Source organism: Dendropsophus ebraccatus, chromosome 9 (genome assembly GCF_027789765.1).
Source record: "Dendropsophus ebraccatus isolate aDenEbr1 chromosome 9, aDenEbr1.pat, whole genome shotgun sequence".
Taxonomy (NCBI): domain Eukaryota; kingdom Metazoa; phylum Chordata; class Amphibia; order Anura; family Hylidae; genus Dendropsophus; species Dendropsophus ebraccatus.
The window spans coordinates 108141909-108161828 of NC_091462.1; the positions used below are offsets into that span (position 1 = coordinate 108141909).

General features: G+C 45.5%; 1 protein-coding gene across 1 annotated transcript in view; it reads left to right on the forward strand.

Annotated features, from left to right (window-relative positions):
* The window catches only part of RGS11 (regulator of G protein signaling 11), a 94207-nt gene that overhangs the window by 56766 nt on the left and 17521 nt on the right, over positions 1-19920 (forward strand). Inside the window, exons 7-16 of the mRNA XM_069984284.1 lie at positions 3285-3343; positions 4973-5049; positions 8197-8278; positions 14500-14568; positions 15635-15664; positions 16387-16448; positions 16851-16964; positions 17755-17870; positions 17959-18046; positions 19506-19644. Coding sequence (XP_069840385.1) covers positions 3285-3343; positions 4973-5049; positions 8197-8278; positions 14500-14568; positions 15635-15664; positions 16387-16448; positions 16851-16964; positions 17755-17870; positions 17959-18046; positions 19506-19644 — 836 coding nt within the window. The remainder of the gene's footprint in view (positions 1-3284; positions 3344-4972; positions 5050-8196; positions 8279-14499; positions 14569-15634; positions 15665-16386; positions 16449-16850; positions 16965-17754; positions 17871-17958; positions 18047-19505; positions 19645-19920) is intronic.

Below are 19920 nucleotides of genomic sequence, written 5' to 3' on the forward strand. Positions count from 1 at the left end.
ATATACTATGGGGGAGCACAGGGGAGCTATATACTATTGGGGAGCACAGGGGCTATATACTATGTGGGAGCACAAGGGAGCTATATACTATGGGGGAGCACAGGGGGCTATATACTATGGGGGAGCACAGGGGAGCTATATACTATGGGGGAGCACATGGGGCTATATACTATGGGGGAGCACAGGGGGGCTATATACTATGGGGGAGCACAGGGGGCTATATACTATGGGGGAGCACAGGGGGCTATATACTATGGGGGAGCACAGGGGAGCTATATACTATTGGGGAGCACAGGGGCTATATACTATGTGGGAGCACAAGGGAGCTATATACTATTGGGGAGCACAGGGGGCTATATACTATGGGGGAGCACAGGGGAGCTATATACTATGGGGGAGCACAGGGGGCTATATACTATGGGGGAGCACAGGGGGGCTATATACTATGGGGGAGCACAGGGGGCTATATACTATGGGGGAGCACAGGGGAGCTATATACTATGGGGGAGCACAGGGGAGCTATATACTATGGGGGAGCACAGGGGGCTATATACTATGGGGGAGCACAGGGGGCTATATACTATGGGGGAGCACAGGGGAGCTATATACTATTGGGGAGCACAGGGGCTATATACTATGTGGGAGCACAAGGGAGCTATATACTATGGGGGAGCACAGGGGGCTATATACTATGGGGGAGCACAGGGGAGCTATATACTATTGGGGAGCACAGGGGAGCTATATACTATGGTGGAGCACAGGGGGCTATATTCTACTGGGGAGCACAGGGGGCTATATACTATGGGGGAGCTATATACTATGGGGGAGCACAGGGGGCTATATACTATGGGGGAGCACAGGGGGCTATATACTATTGGGGAGCACAGGGGAGCTATATACTATGGGGAAGCTATATACTATGGGGGAGCACAGGGGGCTATATACTATGGGGGAGCACAGGGGGCTATATACTATTAGGGAGCACAGGGGAGCTATATACTATTGGGGAGCACAGGGGAGCTATATACTATGGGGGAGCACAGGGGGGCTATATACTATTGGGGGGAGCACAGGGGAGCTATATTCTATTGGGGAGCACAGGGGGCTATATACTATGGGGAAGCACAGGGGGCTATATACTATTGGGGAGCACAGGGGGCTATATACTATGGGGGAGCACAGGGGAGCTATATACTATGGGGGAGCACAGGGGAGCTGTATACTATTGGGGAGCACAGGGGGCTATATACTATTGGGGAGCACAGGGGGCTATATACTATGGGGGAGAGCACAGGGGGTCTATATATTGGGGAGAGCACAGGGGGGCTATATGCTATTGGGGGGAGAGCACAGGGGGCTATATAATATTGGGGGGAGAGCAGAGGGGGGCTATATACTATTGTGGGGGAGCACAGGGGGCTATATACTATGGGGGAGCACAGGGGGCTATATACTATTGTGGGGGAGCACAGGGGGCTATATACTATGGGGGAGCACAGGGGGCTATATACTATTGGGGAGCACAGGGGAGCTATATACTATGGGGAAGCTATATACTATGGGGGAGCACAGGGGGCTATATACTATGGGGGAGCACAGGGGGCTATATACTATTGGGGAGCACAGGGGAGCTATATACTATTGGGGAGCACAGGGGAGCTATATACTATGGGGGAGCACAGGGGGGCTATATACTATGGGGGAGCACAGGGGAGCTATATACTATTGGGGAGCACAGGGGTCTATATACTATTGGGGAGCACAGGGGGCTATATACTATTGGGGAGCACAGGGGGCTATATACTATGGGGGAGAGCACAGGGGGTCTATATATTGGGGAGAGCACAGGGGGCTATATAATATTGGGGGGAGAGCACAGGGGGTTATATACTATTGTGGGAGAGCACGGGGGGCTATATACTATTGGAGAGCACAGGAGGGCTATATACTAATGGGAGAGCGCACAGGGGGGCTATATACTATTGGGGAGCACAGGGGTCTATATACTATGGGGGAGAGCACAGGGGGGCTATATATTGGGGAGAGCACAGGGGGGCTATATACTATTGGGGAGAGCACAGGGGGGCTATATACTATTGGGGGGAGAGCACAGGGGGGCTATATACTATTGTGGGAGAGCACAGGGGGGCTATATACTATTGTGGGAGAACACAGGGGGGCTATATACTACTGGGGAGAGTGCACAGGGGGGCTATATACTAATTGGGGAGCGCACAGGAGGGCTGTATTTAACTGGAGGAGCACATGAGGGTCTATATACTACAGGGACACCTTAAAACTATGGAGGCACAGAGGGGTGTAACTATGTAGGGGTACAGAGGGGTGTAACTACTGTATAGAGGTACAAGGGACCTAACTACTGTATGTGTTGGAGCCTTAAATATTTGTCTGGCAGATTCTGGAGAGAAGATTCACAGCCAGGAAAAGACTTCAAGGTGGCCCAGGCTGGATGGAGAGAAAAAGAAAAGGTGACAGACTCTGATCGGAGAAGACGCCCCCGGTGAGTCACTGGATGTAACTGCACTCTGTTATAGGGTTGTAGTGTTAGGGCGGTATTATGTAATGGTATCATTGATAGCTTTCTGTTTTGTTTAGTGCAGTTTTTATGTGATATGTAATCACTGTATGGTGGAAATAGTGTTATAAGGTAACTACTGTATGTATTGGGGCTCTTGATACAGTGTGGGGGCAAATTCAGTACATTATACAATGTGCCAAAAGGGATGGGGGGGGGGGGCCCACTCTTGAGGGCTGTGCACTGGGCCCACCAATGTATTAAAACGGCCCTGGGGGAGAAGTATGGTGGAGAGAAGCACAGGGGGGAGAAGTATGGTGGAGAGAAGCACAGGGGGGAGAAGTATGGTGGGGAGAAGCACAGGAGAGAAGTAGGGGGGAGAAGTATGGTGGAGAGAAGCACAGGAGAGAAGCACAGGGGGGAGAAGAAAACAGGCCCAGGTTTCACACTGAGTGAGTATAAATACATTAAGAATCTATATTATTAACTATATGTATAATATGTACTGTTTTAGTGTAATTTTGTGCCATTTTGGTTGGTGGTGTGCCCTGGGATTTTTTAAGTATAAAAAGTGTGCCGCGGCTCAAAAAAGGTTGAAAATCACTGCCCTACACAATACCACCCACATGGAAATGACAGAAAGCGAGCATTTCATGGAGATTGGGGGATTTCTGGAAGGATTAGGGGTGGAGTTAATAAATGAGGATGATGGGGAGGAGGAGACATGATTCTGTTTTCTTCTTTTTAGCAATATACCTTGCAAAGAAGAATATCAGGAAACAAGGAGACCTGGTGGAGTATGAGAAGGTCAGTCATTAACATTGTAAACTCAGTTGTTTTGACATTTGTAGCTGGGTGACAACCAATATGGCGTCCATTACAGCTCCGACCAGGAATGGGACTTAACTTTTCTAATCTTCTTAAAGGGGAACTATCAGCAGGGTAGACGAATGTAACCTGCTTATAGCCCCTTATTGCACAGGGGGAGGGTATGTCTCTTACCTTCATCCTTGGCGCCGTTCCGGTGCAGTTAGTAGTTTCTCCATGGTCTGGTAAGACCGTTATCAGCAATGCCTGCCCCCATGATGCCAATCTGCCCCCGGCCTGCCCTCACCTTTCTAATTATAATCAATGGAGTGGGCTGGCCAGATCGGTGCTATGGGGGCGGGCAGTACTCCTTATGGTCTTACTACAAAGTTATTCCTCCTAGAAATGTATGAACATATTGAAGACTGGCTGTAATCAATACCCTGGTCCGTAGAATGTTATGGCTCATGCACACTTAGCAAAAGACGAGGAATTTCTGCTTGAAGATTTCTGCTTGAAATTCCTCTTCTAGGGTATGTGCACACTGAGCAATTCTCGAGGAATTGTAGCTGAAAGTTTTCAGGCAGAATTCAAGCAGAATTTAAGCCCCCCATTGACTTCTATAGGATTCCTCTAGCAGATCTAGAGCAGAAAATTCTGCTCGGAAATTCTGCAGTGTGAACAACAGAGCAGAAAACCCATTGAACACAATGGGACTTTGCTCTGTACATATTTTACGGGAGGAATTACAAGCTGAATTTCAAGCTGAATTCCTCGCCTTTTCCTCAGTGTGCACATACCCAAAAGAAGTGACATGTTACTTCTTTGGGGTGCGTGCACACTACAGAATTTCCGTGTATAACCTGCGCGAGGGATTCCATCGCTCGTACCCGCACGCGGCGGCGCACATCTCCGCCCGTGCCATAGACACTATTCTATGCACGGGCGGATTCCGCATTCCACCGAATTGACATGTGACTTCTTTCACGGGAATGCGGAATCCGCCTGTGCATAAAATAGTGTCTATGGCACGAGCAGAGATGCACACCGCCGCGTGCGGGTATGAGCGACGGAATCCGTCGCGGGTTATACGCAGGAATTCCGTAGTGTGCACACACCCTCGGACAGAAAGCGGATCTGCGGCAGAAAATTCTGCTCGGAAATTCTGCAGTGTGAACAACAGAGCGGAAATCCCATTAAACACAATTAGACATTGCCCTGCTCATTCTTTTACGGGAGCAATTTGAAGCAGAATTTAAGAGCGGATTCCTCTTCAATTCCTCGTCTTTTGCTCAGTGTGCATGAGCCCTTACTCTGTACAGTTTGACAAGATCAGCACTGGTGGGACAATGTCAGACTACATACGGGTTTGTAGTTGTCAATATATTCAAACATTTCCGGCAGCGGGTTGGTGTAATCTAAAGTTCTAAGAAACGGTGCTCCGAATCAGAGCGGTCAGGACAGGAGAGCGGTCAGGAGAGGAGAGCGGTCAGGACAGGAGAGCGGTCAGACCCCCTCTGGGGTGTGTCAGCGTGTATGCGTTCAGAGCACCTCTGAGACATGGAGATCACGTCCTCAGCATTCTCTTCTCTATCTTATCCAATGTTTTTTTTCCTTGTGATCTGACAGGATAATTATAATCAGCTGCACAAGAGAATCAATCACACGTGGGACTTTGTGGTGATGCAAGCGAGAGAACAGATCAGGTACATAGACGCGGAGTCCTGTATATAGGAACCAGTGAGGGCATAAAGGGGAGTGTGTGACCCCTGACCCACATTACAGATTTCACAGCCAAATATCAGTTAGAAGGGCCCCTACCCAAATAAGAGGTTGGTCATAGAATATTCTCAGTGATGGACGGTAATCAAGGTATGTGGTCAATTACACTACAGCTCCTCCGCAGGTTATATTGGGTATTACATGATGCACATTGTAATGGGATAACGGGATAATACACGGATATGAATGCTCTTATCTTGCGGCATTTTATTTACAGCTCCATTTTATAATACTTATTTAAAGGGGGGGGGGGGGTTAACCAATTAAAGGGGTACTCCAGCAAAAATCTTTTTCTTTTAAATCAACTAGTGTCAGAAAGTTATATGGATTTGCAACTTACTTCTATTTAAAAATCTCCAGTCTTCCAGTACTTTTCAGCTGCTGTATGTCCTGCAGGAAGTGGTGTATTCTTTCCAGTCTGACACAGTGATCTCTGCTGCCACCTTTGTCAATTTCAGGAACTGTACAGAGCAGTAGCAAATTCACATAGAAAATTTCTCCTCCTGATATGGACAGAGGTGGCAGCAGACAGTGATGTGTCACACTGGAAAGAATACACCACTTCCTGCAGGACATACAGCAGCTGATAAATATGGGAAGACTTGACATTTTTAAATAGAAGTAAATTACAAATCTATATAACTTTCTGAAACAAGTTGATTTTAAATAAAAAAAAGATTTTAGCCAGAGTTTCCCTTTAAGTCACCATATCAAGTTTGAACATAGTTTACCTTTCTTATGCTTTCTAACTCTGTGGACCTAAGCAGTCATTCAACAGAGCTGAGGAAGGTCACATGATATGCTATCCTTTAGGATTGACTCTTTAGAAACAGGAAGTGGTTGTGTCAAGGGGATGGGGCTAACTTTTTCCCAACTTGTGATTAACCCTTGAAGGGATCACATGAAAGGAAAAAAAAAAGTACCTTATTGCTCAGTCTGGATATAACTGTAATTGCTTTTAAGGGAACGGTCGCTATCCAGAACTTTCTATATATGTGGCTACTTATCATGTCTAAATTCACATTTTCACAAATACACAGATCATGACAGCTGTGATGAGTCTTATCAGACGTCTCGGCCTCCCTTAAGGTCTGTTTATGCTTTTGTGTCAGAGTTGCACAATTCTTTTATGGATGACCTTTTCGGTGTAATGAATTTAGGTTCCTCAGATAAGATGAGCCTCCTGGGGTTGTGGGAGCAGTGATTGGACATGTCAGCTCTAATCCATCCGATATCTCTTCCTATTACAGACCGGGCCGCTCGCTGGTCTGTTAATATTTTGTTAAATCAGAACAGGGCGACATAAAACGTTCTGGTCCCGGGGTCCATGTAACATCAAAATGTTTTCAACCTCTCCCAGATCTTTGTCTGGAGATAATATATGTGAAATCCCATCTGCATGCTTATTACCGGAGCTACAGGGGGTGCAAAGATTGCAGTCAAACCCAAGCCCTGGCGCCTGAAGAATATACTAGTACTATGAATGGTAGGGGCCCTAATACCGATTCTATACTGGGTCCTAGAAGCTCAAAGTTAAAGAGGTACTCCCCTGGTTTCAAAAAGCTATAGAAATTAGTAATTTACTTCTATTTTTTTTAAACTTAAATTCTTCCAGTACTTATCATCTGCTGTATGTGCTGCAGGAAGTGGTGTGTATTCTTTCCAGTCTGACACAGTGCTCTCTGCTGCCACCTCTGTCCATGTCATGAACTGTCCAGAGCAGGAGAGGTTTTCTATGGGGATTTGCTACTGCTCTGGACAGTTCCTGACATGGACAGAGGCGGCAGCAGAGAGCACTGTGTCAGACTGGAAAGAATACACACCACTTCCTGCCGGATATACAGCAGCTGATAAGTACTAGAAGACTGGAGATTTTTTTACTAGAAGTCATTTACAAACGTATATAACTTTCTGAATCCAGTTGACTTAAAAAAACATTTTCTCTGGAGTACCACTTTAAGTGTCTTCCCCCTTGTGTTGCACATGGACCCCGGAACACCCAACACCATTGGAGACCCGGCTGCGAGGTGCGTAGAGCTGTTCTGGGAGCCCAATTAGCACAAATGTGCTGATATTCCCTTTAAAGGGAGACTCCATCCACAAATAAAGTTTTGGTTTTGGAAACAATAACCCTTGATTTCTGAGACCTTCCAATTATATCTACCTGCGGTCTACAGGGGCTAAGATATCCGGGGTTAGATATTGTGAAATGTTCTTAGTAGGATAAGAGTTGTCACCTTCTCTCCCAAAAAATAGCACCACAGGTTGTGTGTGATATTGCAGCTCAGCTCCATTCATGTCAATTGAACTGGGCTGCAATACTACACACAACCTAAGGACAGGTGTGGCGCTGTTTTTGTTAAAAAAAAAGTAACCATGTTGCTCCATTGTGGCTGGTATCTATTACAAGTTTGACCCAACCATCGAGATCCCGGCCTCTCTACCTTGACCCCATTAACGTCGCTGCTGTTAAAATCTTCATGTCTGATGGATTTTCCATAGAGGGCCATGACTCGGGACACGTACGCCTTTTTGTAAGCGCGTTTTAAACCTCCATAAATAAGTAACGTGTTTATGCAGTATACTTAATACAGACGGCACACATGAAATATTCATGCAAATCTATCATGAAAAATTCAGGGATCATGTCGAATATTTGTATGGATCGCACCGGATACACGCAGCGTCGGCGGCAGCACATTGTGTGGGGTTATTACAGCCGGTCATGGTAGATAGGTGGACGTCTGTGTGTATACATTTATTCCCTGGATGGGGGTGGCGCCATAGGTTTTTACAGACAATGTGCTTAATGGATTTCGGACCAAGAGATTTTATGTGGTATTGTTTCTGGATACACACAGTGCTCCCTCCTGACAAGCAGCCATCTTGTGTAGAGAACAAAGCAGGATGCAAAGAGCCTATAGAACCCAAAGGGCCTCATTTGTCACAGTGACCTTGTTGCCTATAGCAACCGATCAGATTTCAGCTGCAATTTCTAATATTGTATGGATTTGCAATCTTTATGTTGTTTTTATATTGTAGTCTTTTTTTTTTACTTGTTTATTATATAGGGCCGCCAAACAGCGGCGTAAAGGAGACCGGATTGTGATTGAGTGCCAGGAGCAGGCCTATTGGTTGGTGAGCAAACCATCGGTAAGCTTGTTGTCATAGATACAAGAGACTTTACACGGGTGATTGTTAATGTTTTCCAGAACTTACTCAATAAAGTTGATTGAAAATAACACATAGTTCTATCTATAGGGCTGATTATGAAGCTTTGTAAATGAAAACGCGTCGATGTTGCCCATGGCAACCAATCAGAGCACAGCTTTTTCGAGAACTGCTTACAAAATGAAAGCTGTGTTGTGATTGGCTACCATGGGCCAAGATGTCTGTTCTTAGGGCGTGAATTACTACAGGAGATATAGTAGAAAGTATGGGGGAGATTTATCAAACATGGTGTAAAGTGAAACTGGCTCAGTTGCCCCTAGCAACCAATCAGATTCCACCTTTCATTCCTCACAGTGTCTTTGGAAAATGAGAGGTGGAATCTGATTGGTTGCTAGGGGCAACTGAGCCAGTTTCACTTTACACCATGGTTGATAAATCTCCCCCTGTGAGCGTACATTGGGGCCTCTTCAATAAACTGTATTTATAATATTTACAGGATAGGGGAAAAGTAGGAGATCGCAGGGGGTCTGACCACTGAAACCCCCGGCGATCTCTGTATTGGACCTCGGCCGGCTCTGTTATGAATAGAGCCCTGGGTCAGCATGTGACCCACATCTCTGTTCATTCCTATGGAGTGTCGGAAAGAGCCGAGTAAGTCCAGAAGAGCGCTGTACTTGGACTTTCCATTGCTCCATAGGAATGATTAGAGACGATGGTCGTGTTCCGAACCGGGGCTCTATTCATAACAGAGCTGGCCGGGGTCCAATACGGAGATTGCCAGGGGGTTCAGGGTTCGGACCCCCCCCCCCCGCTATGTCCTACTTTTCGTCTATCCTGTGGATAATTTTTTTAATATGTTGATGCCCAGACATAGAACATAACAAACAGGCTATCTTTACCTTTTTGCGCTACCCCGCGAAAAGGAAATGGAGACAGGATCGCTCAGCCGGGGACTGAAAATGATGTAGGAGGAAACCAGGGGAGCGTGAAAGGGTAAGGAAAGGACGTTTGTTATGTTCTGAGCCTGGGCAGCAACATATTCAGGCTTTTTTCCCCCAACATCTTTTCTTGGTCGTTTCGCTGTCATTTTATGGAATGGGCGTCATTTTGGCTCCTAAACGCGGTTGTAATTTGCATAAACTGGGTGTGTTTTGGTGACAAAATGACGGCCATCCAAAAAAGCTGCAAAGCATCCAAAAAAAGAAAATGTTGTGGGAACATAGCCTCAAAGTTAATTCTGAGCGGAATACACCTTTAGGCTATGTTCACACAACTTACAACTACAGCCGTAATTTTGCGGGGTGGAACAATGCCTATTGATGAATGGGATCCCGGCCGGAGTGTACATACATCGTATACGCTCCGGCTGGGATCCCATGCGGGGCCGCAAAAAACTGACATGTCAGTTTTCTGCGGCCGGAATTCAATGAATTCCGGCCGCAGAAAGACCTGTCGGTTCACACAGTGAGGCGAGCGGCTCCGGCCACTCGCTTCACTGTGTGCTATGGGAAGCTCAGAGTTCCGCGGCTGGACGGATCATCCGGCCAGCACTTAAGTACCGGAACGGCTGGTCTTTAGCGGTGTGTGAACATAGCCTTAAATGTCCATATTTTGACTTTAAAGGGGAACTCCAGGTAGAGGTAAAAAAAAAAAATGAAACTTCTGCAGAAGCATAACGCATTACTTACCTATCTATCCCAGTTTTGAAACTACCAAAAATCCATTTGTTGGGGGGGTGGGGGGTGGGTTTGCTCTGTTTTGTGTTTCTGTTCTTCCTGGTTTGGCATTTCCCAGAATGCAATGCTTTGCCTCATGTGATCATTCCAGCCCCCACCCATTACAATCAGGAAAATTAGTGCAGCAGCTGCTTCTGGTTATCCAGCCCCGTATCCTGTGACATCACGCCCTGCTCCCTGTCTGCATCATCAGCAAACACACACAATGTGAGACAGAGGCCTGGAAGATTTGTCTCCTAGGGGGGAAGCAGAAGGAGCAGGAGACAATGTGAATCGGCACAGAGGCCATATTTCTTCACTTCCTGGATTTATATCAGCTACCAGTGTGGCAGAACCGTACAGATATGGTAATACATTGTATAGACACATCTATATAACTTTTAATGTACTTTTAATAGAAAAAAAGTTTTTCTTATCCGGAGTTCCCCTTTAAAGGAGCACTTTGGTATAGAAAATTATATTTAATTTTCTACTCTCTCCTGAGACAGCATATTATCTTCTGCTGACCCCTGTACATATATATATATTTACTAGGACATTTAGGGAGATTGAGGAGTGTTTATGACATGCTGCCTTGGCCTGAATGATGCTATAGAAAGAGGGGAAGACAGGCAATGAGTACAGCAGGTGCTGCCGCCTCACTGCTTGTGCAGTGTATAGTCTGTGAAATTAGATGTTCCGCAACAACTCTGAATGGGGAAATGGAAGGAGTGCTGAGGGAGGAGAGTAGGCAGGGTGGGAGGACTGAGCAACTGCTCAACCAAAAAGTACAAAACTAAGACTCCTAAACAAATGGATTTTATGGTGGTCTGGGGCAGTTCTGTGACTTACATTTAAAGTGCCCCTTTAAATGTAAGAAAGTATGTTGTCAGCACTTCAGCAGAATAGTGGATGTCCATGCTGCGCTCTAGGGTAGTCACCTGCAGGCTGTACAGCCCAACCTTATTCCATCTCTATCTAGTCACAGATGCTAAAGGAATCCCTAATGAATTCCTTTTCGTAGTCTCCCTTTAATTATTTTTTTTCCCCACATAAAAAAGCAGCATAAAAGCAACACACGACTTTTTAGTTCTGGTACAAAGCGGCAGGTTGTGAGTCACTGCTGCGGCGTCCCCACATCTGTCCCACTCAGGAGGTTCTCATGTGCGTTCTCTCCCACGCTCGTCTTTCATGGTAGGTTCTGATCTTTCAGGCCACCATATTTGCATTTCTGATCCGGGGATAAAAAACATAGGGGTCAGTATAAAAAATCAATGCTGCTGCTTTCATGTCACCTTCAGGCGACTTTGATGTCCCTCTCCTCACATTTCTCCTCTTTGCGGCAGCGGTGGTTTGTGTTAAAGGTTTGTGTGAGCGGTGTATAATTAGATGTGTATAATTTTGTTTCTGCCATGTTATACCGCGCTGCTGGCATTCTTTTTTATTACTCTAAATATAGCCTCATTCCTTGGCATGTGTTCAGACTGAAAATTAATGTAAGCAATCGACTCCTCGCGGGAACGCTTAAAAGATTTGGGATAAGACTAGAGATTGTCATTGGACGAGCCAAGCTTCAGGCTGTGACAGGGCACTTTAAACACTGGATTCAGTTCAAGGCTGTGTTCACACAACGTAAAACTACGGCCGTAGTTCTTGCCGCAGAGCTACGGCCGTAGTTTGTCGTTGTGTGAACACAGCCTAAAGGGACATTCCAGCCTATAAGTGACTTCCTGCTGAGCTTGTGCTTATATGAAGCAGCCAATCAGAACAAGCAGAGCTGCAATGTAAAGCATGGAGGACAGTAATGTATGCAAAGGAAAAGAGCTTGCTCTCTGCTGCCACCTATAGGAAGGAGTCTGGCTTGGCAAATATTCCCGAGTTATATTTCAAAGTTCTTTAACCCCTTAAGGACCGGGGCAATTTTGATTTTTGCGTTTTCGTTTTTTCCTCCTTGTGCATAAAAGGCCATAATAATTTTTTCACCTAGAAACCCACATGAGCCCTTATTTTTTGTGCCACTAATTGTACTTTGCGGTGCGCACGGGATTTATGTAGAGGCAGTCCGCCTGTACATAAATCTCCGTAGCGCCGGAGCTGCGGGGGCATTTTTAAGTCCGGCGTAAAAAACGCCGGACTTAATAAATGCCCCCCTTTGTGTTTTTAGTAGATATGTGTTTTTACCCTGGGGTAAAACTGACTTGTTATTTATGTTCAAGTCGTTACGATTACAACGATATATAACATGTATAACTTATATTGTATCTGATGGCCGGTAAAAAATTATTGTTTACAAATATATGTTCCTTAAAACCGCTCCATTCCCAGGCTTATAGCGCTTTTATCCTTTGGTCTATGGGGCTGTGTGAGGTGTCAGTTTTTGCCCCATGATGTGTTCTTTCTATCGGTACCTTGATTGCGCATATACGACTTTTTGCTCGCTTTTTATTAACATTTTTCTGGATTTGATGCGACCAAAAATGTGCAGTTTTGCACTTTGGGATTTTTTTCCGCTTGCGCCGTTTACCGTGCGAGATCAGGAATGTGATTAATTAATAGTTCGGGTGATTACGCACGCGGCGATAGCAAACATGTTTATTTATTTACTTTTATTAATAACCTGGGAAAAGGGGGGTGATTCAGACTTTTATTAGGGGAGGGGGCTTTTTATTGACAACAACACTTTTTTTTTTACTTTTACACTTATACTAGAAGCCCCCCTGGGGTTAGGGTTATCCCCCCCTGGGGCTAGGGTTATCCCCCCCTGGGGCTAGGGTTATCCCCCCCTGGGGCTAGGGTTATCCCCCCCTGGGGCTAGGGTTATTCCCCCTGGGGGACTTCTAGTATAAGTGCACTGATCTCTCATAGAGATCTCTGCAGCATAGATATGCTGCAGAGATCCATGAGATAGGCACTGCTGCAGCCGGAAGTAAACGAGTGCCGAGCCAAGGACGGCGCCACCTTGGAGCGGTCCCCGGCAGTCTTCAGAAACGGAGATCGTTCCTCCGGGATAACGTCCCGGAGGAGCGATCTCCCCACTAGACACCAGGGATGACGCTGCAAACGGTACTCGGAGGCAGCTGTCAACTTTGACAGCTGCATCCGATTACTGTATTAGCGGGCACGGCGATCGGACCGTGCCCGCTAATACCTGCGGTCCCGGGCTACAAGCGGCACCCGGGACCGCCACGGTTCAGACCGCGGCCGCCACGCGGCCCCGCTCTGAACATCCTTAACGACCGCAGGGAGTAAATATACACCCGCTGTCGTTAAGGGGTTAATCACTGTTGTTTGGTTTTGGTTTTTTTCCAGAAATCAATAGTACAGGCGATTTTAAGAAACTTTGTAATTGGGTTTATTAGGCAAATCTGCCATTATCTGCATTCAAAAAGACTTTCCCCAGGTCCCCCCCTTCCTCCTCTCTCTCATTCACTGCTCATTATCAGGTAATCTCGTCTAGTTTACATCAGTCGGGGCCTGTGTAACCTATGGAGAGGGGAGGGGGGAGATTAGTCACTGGCAGAGAGCAGAGAACAAAGGATTACACAGTGGGAACTGTGTGAAAGCCGGTATTCAGAGGTCAGAAAGGTCAGTGCTGACTTCAGAGGAGATAGCCTGGTGATATAGCTGTAAATAACTCTTTGTTGTCCTGTTTTGGTGCCTCATCTCCCTCCAACCCTCCCCTCTCCATAGAAAACCATGAAGACAGGGGGGAGAGCTTCAAACTGCTTTCTCATGATAAAAATACATTTTTCGGCTAATAAACCCAATTACAAAGTTTCTTAAAATCGTCTGTACTATTGATTTCTGCAAAAAAAAAATTTAAACAGTGACACTTTAAAGGGGCAATTCCATCTCAAGATGTTATCCCTATTGTGTGATTGTGTGAAGGTTGAGCCCCACTGTTCTCATTCAGCAATTTAGTCCCTGTTTTTGGGAACTGTGGAGGTCCCAGCGGTATTTTGTTGAAAAACAAGTTTTATTCCAGCAGTGTGGCGAGGGAGGGAGTCAATGAGGCGGAGCCTAGAGCATCCATGTGCTAGGCCTGCCTCCAGGGGTGTGCCGAAAATGAAGAGAGGAGCAGCAGGCCACGGATGCTGTAGGCCCCACCTCAATGTCTCCAGCCTCAGAAATAAAACTTGTTTTTTGCCAAAATTCCGGCTCCAGGAGAAAGGCCGACCCCCGGACCAGACATGGCGTGATGAAATGTACAAAGTGGTACCGGCGGTTTGGGGATGGGTAACGGCCCGTACAGATTTGTTTTAAGGAGTATGGTTTGAAGGGATGCTGCCTCCCATAGGTGGTAGAAGAAATCAAGCTGTTTTTCTAGTAACAGCGAGCTACTTTGCATACTTTGTAACATGGTTATCTATGTATCCAGAAATTGCAATTCCCAAATATGTGCGGACAACCCCTTTAAGTAAGGACTTCCCCTTTAAGTACTTGGTTGTGCAGGAATCTGCTGTTCTGATCTATGGCTCTGTATTTCAGCCAGGATGCCTCAACGTGATGGAACGTGGACCGGAGAGAGGGAACTGCTACACAGGAAGAATGCCGCTGGTGGGTTTATTTGTTTTACTTGTTTATACGACTCTTGACTTTTATTCTGGTGTCCGATTCTAAGACTTGGAACAAATAACAAGAGTCAAGAATGCTGGGATTGTGAGCGCAGGATGGAGGCGGTGATGGATGTCACATCTTTTATTATACCACTTAGCTGTTTGTTGGTCAGTCACATGAGTGTCAGTACCGCCAGTGACCGCCATTATAGCGCCTATACTGCCATTATAGCGCCTATACTGCCATTATAGCGCCCATACCAACATTATAGCCCCTATACTGCCATTATAGCGCCCATAACAACATTATAGAGCCTATACCGCCATTATAGCCCCTATACCGCCATTATAGCGCCCATACCAACATTATAGCCCCTATACTGCCATTATAGCCCCTATACTGCCATTATAGCCCCTATACTGCCATTATAGCGCCCATACCAACATTATAGCGCCTATACTGCCATTATAGCGCCCATACCAACATTATAGCCCCTATACTGCCATTATAGCCCCTATACTGCCATTATAGCGCCCATACCAACATTATAGCGCCTATACTGCCATTATAGCCCCTATACTGCCATTATAGCGCCCATACCAACATTATAGCGCCTATACTGCCATTATAGCGGCCATACCAACATTTTAACGCCCATACCATCATTATAGCACCTATACTGCCATTATAGCGCCTATACTGCCATTATAGCGCCTATACTGCCATTATAGTGCCTATACTGCCATTATATCGCCCATACCGCCATTATAGCGCCTATACTGCCATTATAGCCCCTAAACTGCCATTATAGCGGCCATACCAACATTATAGCGGCCATACCAACATTATAGCGCCCATACTGCCATTGTAGCACCTACAGTATACCGCCGATATAGCCGCCATTATAAATTTCATGAAATGATTTCTAGCTCTTAATTCCTGCGTGTATCCTGTTACCCTGCTTGCTTCTTTCTTGTAGTTTTCCTTCCTCTTCATGCACCAGGAGGCTCAGGATTAGCGCTATAATGTATAACGTCATTTATGTATAATTCTTTTTTTTTGGCAGGGAAGAAATGCCGATTATTACAAAAGAGAGGTAAGAAGAAGAAAAAGGAGGGGTATGGAGGGGGGTAACGGATCTTATAAGTAAGCTGTTATTTGGTCTGTGTATAGTATTGATATTTGAGCACCGTATGGCGGTATTATTCAGCGCTGTATGGTGGTATTATTTAAACACTCTATGACAGTATTATTTAAGCACTGTATGGCGGTATTATTCAGCGCTGTATAGTGGTATTATTTAAACACTCTGTGGCAGTATTATTTGAGCACTGGATGGCGGTATTATTTAAGCCCTTTTTGGCTGTGTTATTTTACCACTATATAAAAGGAATATTTTAGCACTATATAGCAGTAGTATTTGAGCACTTTATGGTGGTATTGTTTTACCACCATTTAGTGGGATTATTTTAACACTATATAGCAGGATTATTTTAGCACTATATAGCAGTACTATTTGAGCACTTTAAGGCTCCATTATTTTACCACCATATAGTGGGATTATTTTAGCACTATATAGCAGGATTATTTTAGCACTATATAGCAGAACTATTTGAGCACTTTATGGTGGCATTATTTAAGCACTTTAAGGCTCCACTATCTTACCACCATCTATTGGGATTATTTTAGCACTATATAGCAGGATTATGTGAGCACTGTATCCATGACAAGTGAAATATTGCATTAATACATAACATAATATTAAGATTCTTGATTTATTTGGCACAATATATAGCGCTAACCTTTTTTATGTACCAGCTGGAGTACCTCACAAAAGCCATGGCACGTACAAGAGTGAAATCTTCCATCTGTCTGGAAGGGTAAGCTTCACAGCTGAAATCATAGTGGAGCCCCCTGCTGGTGCAACACTAGACACCATATATCCCAGAATATAAGAGTCCAGCACTTATTACAACCCTTTTCCTACCCTTGTAATAGTCTGAGATGGGGATCTTGCCTCTACCGGGCCCCAATGCAAAATTAGTAACAGCGCCCCCTACCTACCATTTCCCTCTAACAATAAAGGCCTTGTTGTAAGGACAAAACACTGGGACAATCCAGCAGCAAAACCCATAGGGCCCATTCACGGGTATCGGGAGGTCGAGTCAAAGACCTGAGAATTTTTTTTAAAGGAACGTTCTTTAAGAGACTTCCCTGCAGCTCTACGGCAGTGTCTGCACTTTGTTCCTCTGCGGTTCCTTCTTTTCCCATCTCTCTTGTAGGTTTCTTAAGTTCAGCGAGCAGTATCTCCCGCACGATCCCATTATGTCTGGCTGCCTTCCCAGTAACCCATGGATCACAGATGATGTCATGTACTGGACAAATAACGCTCTCATGTATGTATAACACAGGAAGTTAGCTGAAAACATGAAGCATGCAAAAGTCCTGGCGCCCCTTCTCCAATGTGAAGTCAATTATGCAAAGCTTGGGGCCAACTATAAGTTTAAATATCTATACTTTTTGGATTTTCATCTTCCTGGCTGAATGCTTCAAGCTCTTATACAGGGAGACCCACTCTGATCGACACTTGAAGGGTCAGAGTATAGATTACATGACTTGGATTACTGCCTGAGGTTGTGTTCACACATTCGCAGTTTTGTCGTGTTTCTTTCTGTGGGACCAGAGCTTGGCTTTTTTGACAGTACTACACGTATATGTCTTATATATTATACACTTATATCCCTTATATTTCTGGCCACAGCACATACTCCTCTCTGCTATACAATACGCATCTTTAGTAGGCAGACTGGCTCAGGCACGCAGCCCAGGATTTCTCGTCCTGACCATAGCACATGATAAGCCCCACCCCATCTTCTGTATTTTGTCCTGATCTTGCTGTTACCAGAGACAGATCCCCCTTGACTACAGATTGCAGAGAGGGGATACACCTAGTAACCAAGACTCCAGAGCTGTGTTTCCTTGGATAAGGAGTTATTTTTGGTTAATTATGTGATTTACTAATATGTTAGGAGTCAAATTGACCATCACATGGGGGAAGTTTTTTTTTAAATGACAGTGACCATTTAATTTAGCCTATTCAGAAATCCTACCGATCATGTGATTAGACAAGGGCGCCAAAGCTTCAGCGGATTGTATTATGATACACATGTTATTATTTTTAACCAGGGTCCCGATGCCGACTAAACTACGAGTGGAACGCTGGACTTTTAATTTCATGGAGCTCTTGAATGACCAGCGTGGCAGGAAGGAGTTTTTGCAGTTCTTGGAGAAGGAGTTTAGTGGTGAGAATCGGCGACAACATTCCCTTTGTTTGTCCGTGAACGTTTTGGTGGGAGCCTAGTAATAATATTATTTTTTGTTTGTTTGTAGCTGAGAATCTGTGTTTCTGGGAGGCGTGTGAGGAGTTACGCTACGGGGAGCAGTCTAAAGTGGCCTCCACCGTGCAGTCCGTCTATGAGTAAGTCAGCAGATCTCCTTGTAACGTGTTCCAGATGACTTCAATCAGCACTATAAAAGGTTCTTGGCCGTGCACCTGCCCAGATATGGGATTTATTCACTCGGTCTGAGATTATAACATGAAATTACTTGGTTGTTCAGACGTTGCCCATGTGCCAGGTTACATGAGGTTGAGGAGAATTCCAGATTGTTGTATGACCATTAAATGCACGATCCACGCATACTTACAAGACCAGGACCTTTCTGCCTTTAAAGGAAGAAAAGCCCACAGTATTATATGGCTAGTACTGGTATGGGCCAACACATCTATGTTATAAGTCGGTCCATACTAGTGATAGTACAGTTCTTCAAACCACCCTTGGAAATCTGGATCTGGTTGGGTTGCCAATGGGAAATATGGATCTGATTGGGTTGCCAATGGGGGTGTAACCAGCAGCAGGGAGGGAGGTGGCCATGGCAAATCAATACAAGCCTCTTTTTACCTTTTGGGTTTTTGGTGGGCTAATCCACTAATATGACTCTCAGTTACCCGATAGTGATAGTGACAGGTCTTCGGAATCTTCGTTAGAAACATGGCCCTTACCCCATTAGGGCCCCTTAATGTTGGCGTTGACCTCATGCAATACTAGTAAAAGTATGGTTCTACAAATCACCTGGTCTAGGAAAGGGTTGGCAATGGGCGTCTAACATAAATATGGAGGGGGATGGCCAATGGCAGATCAATATAGGGCTCTTTACATCTTGTCGAACATTGGTGGTTACCCAGTGACAACTATCTGGTAAGGGAGGGCTGTACCTAGGGGAATAGGCACAGGTTTCACAATTATGACTTGAGGCTTGGACTTAAACATGGTGCTTAGCCCATCAGAGCCTTTTAGTGGTGGTGTTGACCTCACGCTTGTCCATACTAGTAATATTCTACAACCCACTCTTAGAAGCCTTCATTTGACATAGGGTTGGGTTGCCAATGGGTGCCTAACAAGAAGGTGGATGGAGACAGCCATGAAAAATTAGTATAGGGTTCTATACATCCAGCTCCCGGGAGGGATGGACCTTGGACAAAAAACACCAGTTTCCCGACTACCCCTTCACAACCCCTACTGGTGGGGTTGACTTGACCTATGGTAGACATGCCACTGGTGCTAGTAATAGTAGCTAAAAACAAGGAGTAGTCAGTAGGAGATATGATAGGTCAAGATGGCTCAGCACTAGCTAACGGTGGCAAAGTGTCCAAGGGTCTAAAGCCCCTTTCACATTATCCTGTCCCTGCACGGACCGTATATTGCGGACGTGGGGTTGAGCCCTGAGGTAGTTGTGTTAGCACATTCTGCGACCTCATGCAATGCTAGCGAGGTTCTTGCATCTCTATGGCTCCAGTTTCGTGTAGTAGTCAGTTTCTTGGCCGTACGAGGTCCCAGCAGTAAATCTTTGATCGTTCTTTTGTCCTTTTTCCTCTTTAGACACTTTTTGGCCCCTGGAGCGACTCGCTGGGTAAACATTGACAGCAAGACAATGGAGAAGACATTAGAAGGTATAAAGAATCCTCATCGTTATGTGTTAGATGATGCCCAAATGCATATCTACATGTTGATGAAAAAGGTGGGTTTTCCAAAAATTCACTGCCTTATACAGAGCTGGGAGGTTCCAGGTCTACTCACTGGTGCCCCCTATAAAAGATTGCTGAGTATAACACTGAACAGAGGAAGAGGATGGTCCCTTCTTGCCCTTCTCAAATGAATATTCCATGGGACACTTCATGTAGGCCCAGGGGTCAAGAGAGGGGGGTCAAGAGAGTCCCTAGTGTGGGGGGGGCCTCCACATACCCTCAGTCATCATTATAAGGGTACTTTATGGCCTGCTACCCACTTGCTTGCC